The sequence below is a fragment of the Engraulis encrasicolus genome, chromosome 20 (assembly GCF_034702125.1).
Source record: "Engraulis encrasicolus isolate BLACKSEA-1 chromosome 20, IST_EnEncr_1.0, whole genome shotgun sequence".
NCBI classification, from domain to species: domain Eukaryota; kingdom Metazoa; phylum Chordata; class Actinopteri; order Clupeiformes; family Engraulidae; genus Engraulis; species Engraulis encrasicolus.
In genome coordinates, this window is record NC_085876.1 from 29621138 (window position 1) to 29634180 (window position 13043).

General features: G+C 42.7%; 1 protein-coding gene across 1 annotated transcript; it reads right to left on the minus strand.

The window, feature by feature from the left end:
• Positions 1 to 1635: 1635 nt before the first annotated feature.
• Positions 1636 to 5642, minus strand: LOC134436495 (transcription termination factor 1, mitochondrial). Its single transcript, XM_063185750.1, has 5 exons — positions 5388 to 5642; positions 4497 to 4712; positions 3453 to 3784; positions 2828 to 2960; positions 1636 to 2218 (listed from the first exon to the last, which is right to left on the minus strand). The coding sequence occupies exons 2-5, from the start codon at positions 4692 to 4694 to the stop codon at positions 1724 to 1726; spliced, it is 1158 nt and encodes a 385-aa protein (XP_063041820.1). The 5' UTR covers positions 4695 to 4712; positions 5388 to 5642; the 3' UTR covers positions 1636 to 1723.
• Between the last annotated feature and the right edge of the window lie 7401 nt (positions 5643 to 13043).

A 13043-nucleotide genomic window follows, 5' to 3' on the forward strand; every position in this document is an offset into this window, starting at 1 on the left:
TCCCCATAGTATTTATTATTATTATTATCATTATTATTATTATTATTATTGATTTACTTTCTTCCAGATATAAAGTTTTTAAGTTGTGAATAAAATTATGGCTTGATTGGAACAAAAAGCTGGTACTCATGTTCCTAAATTCATACACTCAAAGGTGCAAGTTGGGTGCTAAATATCACATAACTTAGGCTATATGGAGCCATATTTGTGTATAGGTATCCTATTATTATCTATGCTTCAGGGATATTCTGAACAAATCAAGTTAAGTGATAACCCAGGCTTTGTTTACAATAACTTGTAACAATAAATTATTTTTCATTGCAACTTTGAGGGCATTTCCACCCTTTATCTTAAAAAAAGCCCGGATTTAGCTGTCCATTGGCTAAAAGTGTGTCTTTTACATAGCGTGTCTTTAATGTGGTAACATTACTTAGCTCACCGGTTTCTCCTCTTCATGCTGAATCCATACATAGCTCATATGTTAAATTTGGTTTAACCAATCAAAAGTTATAGCAGTTTATATATTTTAGAGCGCCCCCCGCAGGCCATTTTGTTATCTGTGTGTTTGACACTCGAACTCAAATTGTTCTATAGACCCAAAACTTCAACTTGGAAATGAAAACCAAACTTTAACACCAATTTGAAATGACTGAGCCTATGACGACCCCACTATCTATGCCTGCGCTACAGGAGCTACTTTTTCTGCAAAAGAGGGAATGCCTTTTCAGTGCATTCCAAATACAACAGAGGTCATTAAAATGCACATATTTGCTTAAAATGTTAAGTTTGTAGAGGGCTTCATTACAAGCACAAGAAATTCCAATAATATTAGGCTAATGGGTAGGCAATTAGTTTTGGACGCGGGGCTATGTGGCCATGATTTCAACTGGTTAAGTTTTTCAGTTTTTTTTCTTCTTCTATTACATTAGAAATTAAAAAAGTGTTATTTAGGATAAATACAATTGATTTCATTTAATTTGATTTCAATTTAAAACATTCACTTTCTTCAATGTAGGCCTACTGATAAGCCAACTACTACATCTCCTGCCGTCTCTCTCATGATGGTGACCTGCCTTAGCAACCTGCCATAGGCCTACATACCTAATGCAGTTGCCAGTTGTTTATTGTTATACCCTTTTTCATTACCTGAAAACTGCTAGCTATAAATTCAAAAATTTGTTATCAAAAGCCATGGAACCAAAAGTACACTGCACTGCACTGCTATTTGCTGCATCTGGCGGGCCGAGTATAATTGATGACGGGCCAGATTTGGCCCCTGGACCGCTAATTGCTCAGCCTTGCTGTACTGGCACTTCTTGATAGAAAGGGAGAGACTTTTGTAATGACACAAAATGAGGATTGGATACTTTTAGTCACAAGTCAATAATGGTCTATATACTTATATCTGTCCATCCCATGGATAACGTGGGACTGACATATGTTTCATGATATATGTTTCAGTCGCACCTTTCTCTCACTCACACAAGCACACAGGACCATAGAGGCCAGTGGCTACATGAAGAATCCTCACATAAAAAAACAAATGTTCACATGTTCTTTAATGATTTGCAGCAACTCACCATGAAAGACTGACCAGCCACCAATCACAAGAAGTATAACACAACAAAACAGAACTGAACTTGCTTCCCAAAATAGTCATTTTATTCTGCACTCATTCATTACACCATGAAATCATTCATCCAGACAAACATAAATAAAATAATCATTCAAGGGCACTAAGCTTTATCAATTTGGCCTCAAACCTCTTCTTACTGGTGTCCAGCACTGTAATGCCGTTGATGCCAAAGTCATAGTGCAGCTTCCTCAGTTCATCCATTCTCCACTTCAGGTTCTCCAGGCTGAAGTCCAGAACCTTTGGCTTCTGGACAATCTGCCCGACCGAGATCCCTTCCCTCAGCAGACAGTCCACTTTCTCACTGAGGCGCTCGGGCGACAGGTAGAGCACGGAGGCATAGTTTACAATGATGGTGATCGAGTCTTTCTTGCTGCCGCCCACGGACGTCAGCTTCTCCTGCAGCATCCGGAAGTTTCTCCTGAGGATGTCGTGTGACATGTCCAGGATGTCCGCGCCGCTGCCCTGCAGGAACGCCAGCAGCAGGGAGTCGCGCAGCCCCAGCGCCTCCCGGAAAAACTTCACGTTGGCTTCCACACGCTTGGTACTGCGGATCAGGATGTATAGGTTCTTCGAGATCACCGCCTTGATAAGAAATGAATAATACATTAATAACGAATAATAAATGATAACAATTAATAACTAAGTATATAATAAATGAATACATATACCGGTAATAACTTTACATTAAAATTAAGTATAATAAATAAATAGAATATATAGTGATTATATTAATTAACAAATAATTAGTTAATAACTATAATAAATTAATAATTTAATTTGTAGTGACTTTCATGATACCCAAGGGCACTCTGCAGCACATAATGTTAAAATACTAGCATGTTAAAACAGTAAGATAGGTAGTAAAACAGTAGAAAGCCATTCTCAGCCATTCTCTCAGACTGGTGATGCTACTTCTAGTTACAAGCTAGCAATTATCATGCAATCTTATGGGTCCATCTGAACCCATAAGATTCAATAACTATATGCTAGCATGGAGGTAAAATTTGCAATGACAGACTCAGAGACCAGCTGGAAGTACAGGAAAAATTTATCATTTAACTCAAGGGGAGGTGTAAAAAGAGCTTCTTTCCAGAAATGGCACCGCATCGATTTAATACATGTTGAAAGGCATAGCAGCATAACACCGAAATAATAACATCAAAGCAAAATAAACCAAAATAATGCAATGACCTTGGCGAATTTACTGGGCTGGGTGCCCCCCAGAGTGTGGCAGATGTCCTGCAGCAGCTCGACCATCTGACGATTGAGCTCCACGCTGTTGGAGAAGGTTCTGGGCGCCGTGGTGAGCAAGCGATGGAGATCCCTGGAGATAGAGCCAAATTATAGGCCGTGTTGGACAAGTTACTCAAAACTATAATGCATTTCTGATTACATGTTACTGTCTTCTTTAAAGTAACCCCTTACATTACAATGTTACTATATTTAAAATGTAAGGCATTACACTACATTTGCATTTACTATAGTTACTCTCGCCAAAATAGCTAAATATGCATCAGACAATTTACAGTGTAAATCAAACTCATGAGTCATGACTCTTTCACCTCCCATTCAGGTTTTTCGGCAGCATGAAGACTAAAAAGTAGCAGGTTCAGGAATAGGTTCTGACCCACCACACTGAACAGGTTACAGTAAAAGGTATTGTAACTTAAGCTTAAGCTTGTGGGTGTGTTCTGACTGTCACGCCAACGAGTCTGGCTCTTTGGTGTAGCGGGTCAGAGCCCCAGTTTACTACCCCAGAAAGTCCAGGTTGGAGTCTCTGCTACAGAACCCAATTAAGGAAATGTTGCCACTGCACCTGGAGTCGAGTCCCAGTGAGCTGAGGAACACGATGTTCTTCTCCAGGTTGTCGTTGTCGCTGGAGCGGAAGAAGGACTCGGGCGAGCGGTGGAGGATGCTGACCACTTCCTGGTCGCTCTGGAAGACGCTGCGCCACAGCTGCCAGCGCTCCTCCAGGTGCTGTCTGGAGCGTGTGATTGCGCGTGGGAAACGCGAGATGATGCTGGCCACGGTCTCGCGGTCCGCGCCCTTGGCCTTCAGGAAGGTCACCAGCCCGTGCTCGTTAGTCTCCGTCCTCCTGAGCACACCCGGCTGACGCTTGCGAGCCATCGGCACGTCCACACCCAACACCTGAGTTACATGACGTCACATTACATAACATTATATTACACTGAGCCATTGTCAAGTCCACACCAAGCTCTTGAGTTAGATTTCATGAAATTACATTATACTAAATTACATTACAATGAGCCATTGTCAAGTCTACTCCACACCCAGGACCTGAGTTACAATACATTACATTACACTACACTTAGCCATCGTTACGTTCAGACCCAGCACCTGAGTTACATCACATCACATTATATTACACTGAGCCATTGTCAAGTCCACACCAAGCACCTGAGTAAAAATACATAAACTTACATTATACTAAATTACATTGCACTGAGCCATCGTCAAGTCCACTCCACACCAACACCTGAGTTACAATTCATTACATTAACCCAGGACCTGAGTTACATTAAATTACACTACACTATGCTTAGCTGACTCCTCTCCTTAAGCACCTAGGTAAGGTAAGGTAAGGTGACTTTATTTATGTCTGAAGGTAGATTTGGTTGCAGGTTCTACATCACGTCAGTCATGTATTGACTATTCGCTTGTTGTGCGTCTTCTTTGTAAGTCGCTTCAGATAAAATCATCAGTTTAAAAATGTAATGTAATGTAATGCAGGTAAAAGTAAAGTAAAAAGAGGACGGACAGCTAAACAACAACTAACAAGCAGATGCACACTCCAGACAGGATTAGACACACAGATAGACAGACAGACTAGATAGATAACCTTCAGGTTGTCCAGCAGGAGCTTGTTCTCCGTATTTTTCTCGGCCTCCGGTGGCGTCTCTGCTGCAGGGGGCGTTTCGACAGCCTTGCAGACCAATGTCCTGGCCAGCTGAAGAGACGCCAGGAGACACTGCTGAGGCTGAGGGACGGCTCTGTGGAGCATCAGGGCAGCCCTGACGCGTGACATGGCCACTGCCATCGTCACTCAATGGTGAGCCTGCAGGCGTTGACACAGAGAAAGATAAAAGTAAGCGCTGGTCTCATACATTACATTACATTACACTTAGCTGATGCTTTTATCCAAAGCAACTTAGTTATTGACAGGGTAGGCCTATTGGTTGCAGTTCCTGGAACAATGTTGGATATTAGGTGCCTTGCTCAAGGGTACTACATTGTTGTCACGTGGGATTCGAACCTACCACCCCCAGACTGAAAGACCAACTCCCCAACCACTCTGTCTGTCTGTGTCTTGTGGTGGATGTAATGGGTGGCAGTGCATCTTGACTCTTCTACCAGATCAATCCAATCCAGTAACCAAGACTATCTGGCTGTAGTAGATACGATTATATTAAAATGTAAATGTTTTACGCACGTGTAGCCTACACACTGACAGTGTGACGAAATGACTAGCAGACATTACCCTACCTGTCCCATTTCAAGCAAATTGGGCAATTGTTGGACACATTCATCCTCCGAATGACGGGTGTATTACAAAACATCCCCAGTCACTTTTCTACAAGTTAACAAGAGTTAAATTCGCAAGCCATTGCGTAGTGCGTAGGTAGCCTACTGACAGAGATATTGTGCTGTCAGCATCGCCATAGTGCATAATTTAAGTCCCTGAAATGTTTCATTGAAGACACTTTTCTTAGATTATGTACATTTCACTCACCACTTGTATCGCTGGAGCGTAGAAGCCATTGATAGAAGAAAATTAATGTAATTGTTTAGTTTCTCTTCCGACAAACACTGAAAAGGTTTTCTCAGGACAAGGGCTTGTACGAAAAACACAAGTATTCGCACCAATGGTTCATTTTGATGAGGACCTCTAGTGTTTGGGAGTAGGACAAGCATCAAGCAATATTGCAAATGGACGATAGATGGCAGCATGACATGAAGTATCTGAGCGGCTCTGTGAAGTATCAGAGCCGTAGGCTGTATCGAAATCTTAGATGTGATTAAAAAAAAAAAAAATGTTAAAGGCTCTGAGACTGAGGTATCGTGAGCAGAGTGTCGTGAGTGTTCCATGACACAATGTAGGCCTACATTGTATATCACGCAGAAATGTAACCTCGATTGTAGTAACTTTGGCATTGGCAATATGCGTATTTAGATAAATAAATGAATAGGCTAGTATTGTAGCCTATGCCTATCATCATCATCATCATCATCATCATCATCATCATCATCATCATCATCATCATCATCAACAACAACAACAACAGCAGCATCAGTATCAGCAGCAGCAGCAACAGCAGCAGGCAGCTCACCTGGTAAACCAAGAACATGGGTAAGTGACTAACTTGTGAGAGGAACGTGTGTCACAAGATAAAGTACAAAAAGTCAATAAATTACAGATATAATAGGGAAGTTTGCCCAACAGTGCCTTTGCAATAAAACGTAACAATTTACGCCTTAAATACAAGGATGGCCATTGGACTTTAGAGTACAGATCACAATGGTGGGTTCTTGAGGGGGCACCTGTTACAAATTGCAATGCAGAATGATAAACAGCATCCAGCTTCTCGAGGAGACATAAGGGCGCATGCATATAAATTGTATCCCCATAATCCAACACTGAGAGAAAAGTACTTTGAATCAGCATTTTTCTTGCTAAAAATGAAAAACATTTTTTCAAATGAAAATAAAAACCAACCTTAGGTCTTTGTTTTCTTAAAAGATGATTTATGTGTACCTCAAATGTGAGCTTTTGGTCTAGCCAAATACCAAGATATTTGTAAGAACTAACCCGCTCCAGGAAAGTATCATCAGCCGCATGGCAGGCAAGTGCCCTACCAGTTGATCACGGCAGGGCCTGCAGGGACTTTTCTAATGCGCCCAATTTTTTTGAATACTCCATTATGTATAGCAGCTGTTCAATCCCCAAGCTGTATACCCTAGCTCACTGAACTGCAGCTGCCCTTATGTAGGCCTATCTATTTCAGCTGTACGTCTACCAGCTGAGGCCTGAGTCCTCCACCTATTAGAGAAGCATCACAGTGGTCCTTATGCTCTCCTCTCCTCTCCTCTCCTCTCATGTTCTTGCTCCTCTCCTCTCCTCTCATGTTCTTGCTCCTCTCCTCTCCTCTCATGTTCTTGCTCCTCTCCTCTCCTCTCATGTTCTTGCTCCTCTCCTCTCCTCTCTTCTCCTCTCCTCTCCTCTCCATAGGCGATTTTAGATGGCGGGCCAGGGTGGACCACGGCCCCTGTAGTTACTCCTGGACCCTGTTGCGGCCCCTGTACATAACTGTCAATGGTCAATATAATATAAAATACAATTGACTTTTGGTCTAGAACCACCACTGCCCCTCTCCTCTCTTCTCCTCTCCGCTCCTATCTTCTCTCTCCTCTCCTTTCTTCCTTCCCCTCCTCTCCTCTCCTCTCCTCTCCTCTCCTCTCCTCTCCTCTCTTCTCTCTCCTCCCCTCTCCTCTCCTCTCCTCTCTTCTCTCTTCTTCTCTCCGCTCTGGAGCCTTACTCATGCATTATTCAAACAGCCACTACACTATCACATGTGCTATGTTCATTATTCAAATTGCACTCCCTTCTGCTCCTCTCTGTCTTTCTTTCAGCCGCTTGCTGTGTGTGTGCGTGTGCGTGTGTGTGTGCGTGTGCGTGTGCGTGTGCGTGTGTGTGTGTGTGTGTGTGTGTGTGTGTGTGTGTGTGAGAGAGAGAGAGCGTGTGTGTGTGTGAGGTGTTCTGTTTTTTTGTGATCCTCGCTCATCCCCACTTATTGAAGTCTCGTCTGGTCGTGGAGACCTACCGTAATCACTTTTTTCATCCACGACTGACATCCCCCCTGTGTCATTTGCACCTAACCACGCTCCGACTCTCCATCTCCGAGTGCACCCTTCTCCGCGATGCCAATTTCCTGTGTGTGTGTCTTTCATGCATGCTTTATTTCAGGATAATTAGCTCTTCCAGGTAAGGCCACTCAGCCTGTTTTGATATCAGACTGGTTTGGTTTTTGAGAGGCGAGAGGGTGAAGGGCTTCCATCATGAATCATAAAATTACCATAAAACAGAGAATTATACATGTGGCTGATTACTTGCCTAATCATGTATGAACTTGTGTTCAAAAATGATAAAAATAGAATATTCTCAAATAAAAAAATATCTGATTGTGAGAATTGAAAATTGAGTGTCGAGGCACAGCAACCATTCCAGCTCACTTTGAAAACATTCTCTCACCATGCTATTTAAGACCAGTTGGTCACACAGTATGCTAATCCCATAGGCTACTGTGGTGAACTGTAGGCCTATATATTGTGTATTTATACAGTATACTGGTACAGTGACACTAGTCATACTCTTTATGTGACACACAAGTAACTTCTGAATTTGTCCTGGGATATTCATCAGTGACAGTTTTAACTAGTGCCATTCCATTGATCACCAGTAAACAAAGCGGCCTGCAATGCAATGGTGTGCAGAGCCAGCTGCAGGGACAGAGCTATAGGGGGGTGAGTGGGGTATTTGCCCCTGTGCCCAAGGCCCTCTTTTATAGATAGGTTTCCCATTACAGTAACAAACATTGAGGGTGTCAGGAGGGTCAAGATGCTAAGCAACCAATCACGTGAGTGCATTTTCTGAGTGACAGCAGTGTCCAAAACATTCAGAGGTAGTAGAGGGATCCTCAGCTGCGTGCCGTGTGCAGACCGGATTGTTTGTATACAAGAAACCTACTGCATGTAAAGAGGGTACCAGGGCCACTGACAGCTTTGACTGGGCCCAGGACAAAGCCATCATAAAGGGCCCCCCATTAATGTACATACAATGTGATTGGGATTCAATTCTGAGCAGCTCATCGCTCTGGGTGCGGGACAACATACCCCATTGCCCCCCCCCCCCCTTTAATTAGATGATTTACCTCTTAACTGAACCTGGTTTACTCTTGAACCAGCTTTGTACTATATAGGCCCCTGAGCTCTGCCACAGTGAGGGGCCTGCACCGCAATGACGTTATGTGGGCAATCCCTATTGGTGGGGGGCACCCTGCTGTGACCATGGCAGGCCTCGCAAGGGGCCCTCTTGTATTGGTGGTGGGGGCCCTATTGTGACCATGGAGGGCCCTATCATTGTTTTGCGCTGGAGCCCTGTGTATGTTGGTGCCGGCCCTGCCAGGCTGCAATGGGCCACTTGAGTTACACCAGGTGACACGCTGCTCCTCACCCATAAATAATGGATGCTGAAAAACTTTCAGTTGGTCTCCCAGTACACACAACACACACACACACACACTAAGCCAACTGGGGGACTGGACGGACAGGTGTCATTTTGTATCCAAACAGTGCTGCACATACACACACACACACATACACACACACACACACACACGCACACACACACTTACAACCCCAGCAAGACAAGCCCAACACGAGTGCGCATTCGGCAGACAACAGTTGATGCAGACGTGGCCCCCACCTGGACTGCCACCTCCACACAGAAGCGGGCAACAGTCGGACACGGACGCAGCCACCACTGGGACTGTCTCTTGGCCACCACTCGGACTCGGACGGCCACTGCAGCGCAGGATGTCCAAGAGGAGATATGTGGAGTTCAAGATCTCGCAGACCATCAGCTGCTCTGCCCCCGTTGGCCGCAGGCAGAGGCCGTCGTCTCCGGCTGCTGGGGGTAGGTTCAAAACCCTTCAGATTTACTATAGGTTCAATACCCTTCATATGTCATATGTTGTAGATTCACATGTACTGTAGATTTAGAACCCCTTAAGATCTGTATGATGTAGGTTCAGAAAGGCTCAGATGTCCTGTATGCTGTTGGCAGAGGCGGTCATCTCCTACCAGTGGCCATTTAGGCCAGAACCCTTCAGATACAGTATGCTATAGGTTTAGAACCCGTTCAATGTACTGCATTTTGTATGTTCACAAGCCTTTAGTTATAATGTATGTTGTAGGTTCAGAAACCCTTCAGATGTAGGTCCAGAGTGCTTCAGATGTCCAGTATGTTGTAGTAGGTCCACGACCGTCCAGGATCCAGGACTATTTTGTTGTATAGGTCCAGAGTTATTTAGATGCGCTGTATTTTATGGCAGAGTTCTTTAGATGTGCATATTTTATAGGTTCTTTAGATGTGCATATTTCATACGTAGGTTCTTTAGATACCGGTAAGCTGTATTTTAACGGTCCAGAGACAGTCATCTCTGGCTGGTGGTATGTAAGTTCATAATCCATGCATGCTGCTAATAGTCAAGTCAAGTCAAGTAGGTTTTATTGTCAATTTCTTTACATGCACTGGTCATACAAAGAATTTGAAATTACATTTCTTGCTTTCCCATACAGACATAGACTAATCTAGGTAAGGACATAGACAGTATAGACATAGACAGTACTTATACATGGACTTAAGACAGTATGGACATAGACAGTGCTCATACAGACATTTAAAGTGCAAGACTGGACAACAGAAGACTTGTAGAGGATAGATCACTCACGTCATGTTTGACAAGATTGTATTTGGTGGCGGCCATAGTCAACAACATCGTCTCACTAGTCTGGATGAAAACAGGAAACTAGAATGATGTTTCTTTATTTTCTTAATTTCTTTATTGAGCAATAGCATTACAAAGACTCAAAAAGGATGGGGTGAACCCCAAACATAAAAAGTTGCTCACTTTTCTTTTTAACATTTTCAGAAAAAACATTCACCCTCCCGCCCCTCCCACGCCCACATCCCCAACAACCCCATGTTAAGCACAGCGCATGAATGAAATTCAATTAAAATTACAAATGACAGGAAGAAAAAGGATTAATGACAGAGATTTAAAAATAATAATAATAAAAATTAAATAAATAAATAAAAAAAAAACTTAAGGGGATAAGAATGAATAAATAATAATACAAAATAAACAAATAGTAACAAAATAATAATAATGATTAAAAAAAAATAGAAACCTCAGATCTGTGTCTCTTCTGGTTCAATGTCTAGAGTGTCTATGATGGACAGCAGGTCCTGTTCAATTTACTCAATGAGCCATTAAGGGAAAACCTAAGCCTTTCCAACTTCAAGTAAAACAGAATTTCTTTAACCCAACGACTGTAAGAGGGGGGTGCAGTGTGTTTCCGGTTAAGCAAAATTAAACGCCTTGCCAGTAAAGAACAGAAAGTCATACAGTGTTGGACTTTGCTAGAATAAGATTTAGTTTGAATTACACCGAAAATGGCTGGGAGAGGATGGGGATCTTCCCCCACATCATAGGCCTTGTGGAGGGTACCAAATATGGCAGACCAAAAAGTTTTCAGCTTCGGGCATGACCAAAACATGTGTATGAGGTCAGCAGGAGTCTGGTTACATCTATTACAAGTGTCTGCAACGTTGGGGTAGAATTTTGACAGTCTGTGATTTGTATAGTAAATCCTGTGTATTAATTTACATTGGATTAGACCATGTCGTGCGCAGATAGAGGAGTTGTGTACCAGTTGTAAGATATTAGTCCACTGGTCCTCCTCAAGAGTCAGACCTAGATCTTGCTCCCACTTGTTTTTTGTTTGTTGAGGAAAGACAGCGGTAGTGGAGTCTAGCGCCCTAAAAATTTGTGAAATATTTCCCCTCTGATTGGGGTCCATCAAGAAAAGGTTATCAGCTACAGTCTGTACAGGAAGATTTGGAAACTCAGGGTAATTTTTCTGAACAAAGTCTCTGATTTGAAAAAATCTAAAGAGGTGAGAGGGAGGAAGTTTAAATTTGGTCGATAAACCGGCAAAGGACATAAATGTGCCACCATCATAAAGATCATTAATTGACACAATGCCCCTGTCATGCCACAATTTAAAAGCAGAGTCCATAGTAGATGGTTTGAAGTTATGGTTGTTTAGTATTGGTGCATAAATTGAGCAGTCTCTCAAGCCAAAATGCTTTCTGAATTGCAACCAGATTTTGAGGGATTGTTTGACTACTGGATTTTGGCTTGCGTTCACCGTTGATAAAGTGAGGGGGGAGCAAAGCCATGCCCTCAATGAGGACTGAGAAGAAGACAGTTCCATTTTTACCCAAGCAGGCTGGTTGGTCGTGGATTGGTCGGTCCAATATAGCAATTTATGAATATTGGCTGCCCAGTAATAATGTAAAAAATTGGGCAGAGCAAGACCCCCTACTCTTTTGGGTAGTTGTAAGATTTTTTTCCGCATACGCACAGGTTTACTTGCCCAGAGAAATTTAGACACTGATTTGTCCAATTTGTCAAAAAACTTTTTTGAAATGAGTGCAGGAATATGCTGAAAGAGATAGAGAAACTTTGGCAATATGGCCATCTTAACAAGGTTCACTCTGCCAGCCAACGACAGAGGAAGGGTTGACCATCTACTAAAGTCATACTCAACCTTACCAAGCAGAGGGACAAAATTTTTATTAAAAGTGTCTGTAAGAGTCTTGGTTATGATTACACCTAAGTATTTAAAACTATTGTCTGCCCTTCTGAAAGGACAAATGCTGTCTGGGAGAACCCCAACTGACTCGTTTAATGCAAATATTTCACTTTTGCCAAAATTGAGTTTGTAGCCAGACAATTGGCCAAACTTTTTTAAGATGTCTAAGATGACAGGGAGTGAAGTGGATGGATTGGACACATAAAGGAGCAAGTCATCGGCATATAAAGATAATTTATGTTCAGTGTTGTGGCGAAGGATACCTTGAAACCCCTGATCAGATCTCAACCAGATCGCTAACGGTTCAATAGCTATGGCAAACAATAAAGGGGATAGTGGACAACCTTGTTTTGTACCACGTTGGAGTTGAAAAGGAGGAGAGAATGTATTGTTTGTTTGTACAGAAGCAACTGGGGATGAATATAGCAATTTGACCCATGAACTGAAGCCAGAGCCCAACCCAAATCTATCCATCACCTGAAACAGGAAGTCCCATTCTACCCTGTCAAAGGCTTTTTCCGCGTCAAGCGACACCACAACCTCTGGTATGCTGGAGCTGGAGGTGTTGAGTATATTGAAAAGCCTTCTAGTGTTATGAAATGAGTGTCTACCCAACATAAAACCCGTTTGGTCTGGAGAGATAATTTCTGGCAGAATCTGTTGAGACGAAGAGATAAAAGTTTAGCAAGAATCTTGTAATCAACATTTAAGAGTGATATGGGTCTGAAGCTACTACAGAGTAGTGGGTCCTTATCCTTTTTTAGTAGTAAAGAAATAGTAGCATCATTTAAAGTCGGGGGTAGTCGGCCAGCAGACAAAGCCTCATTATATACATCACTTAAAATTTTAGAGATAAATGGGGAATATTTCTTGAAAAATTCTACGGTGAAACCATCTGGGCCCGGTGACTTGCCACTTTGTAAAGCCCTGATCGCACTTGCAACCTCAG

Coding starts and splice junctions, on each gene's coding strand:
- LOC134436495 (XM_063185750.1), bottom strand. CDS start 4,694: ATGGCAGTGGCCATGTCACGCGTCAGGGCTGCCCTGATGCTCCACAGA. Junction 3,785..4,496: donor TCCTGCTGGACAACCTGAAG/GTTATCTATCTA, acceptor CATGTAACTCAG/GTGTTGGGTGTGGACGTGCC. Junction 2,219..2,827: donor AGCCCAGTAAATTCGCCAAG/GTCATTGCATTA, acceptor TTTCTTATCAAG/GCGGTGATCTCGAAGAACCT.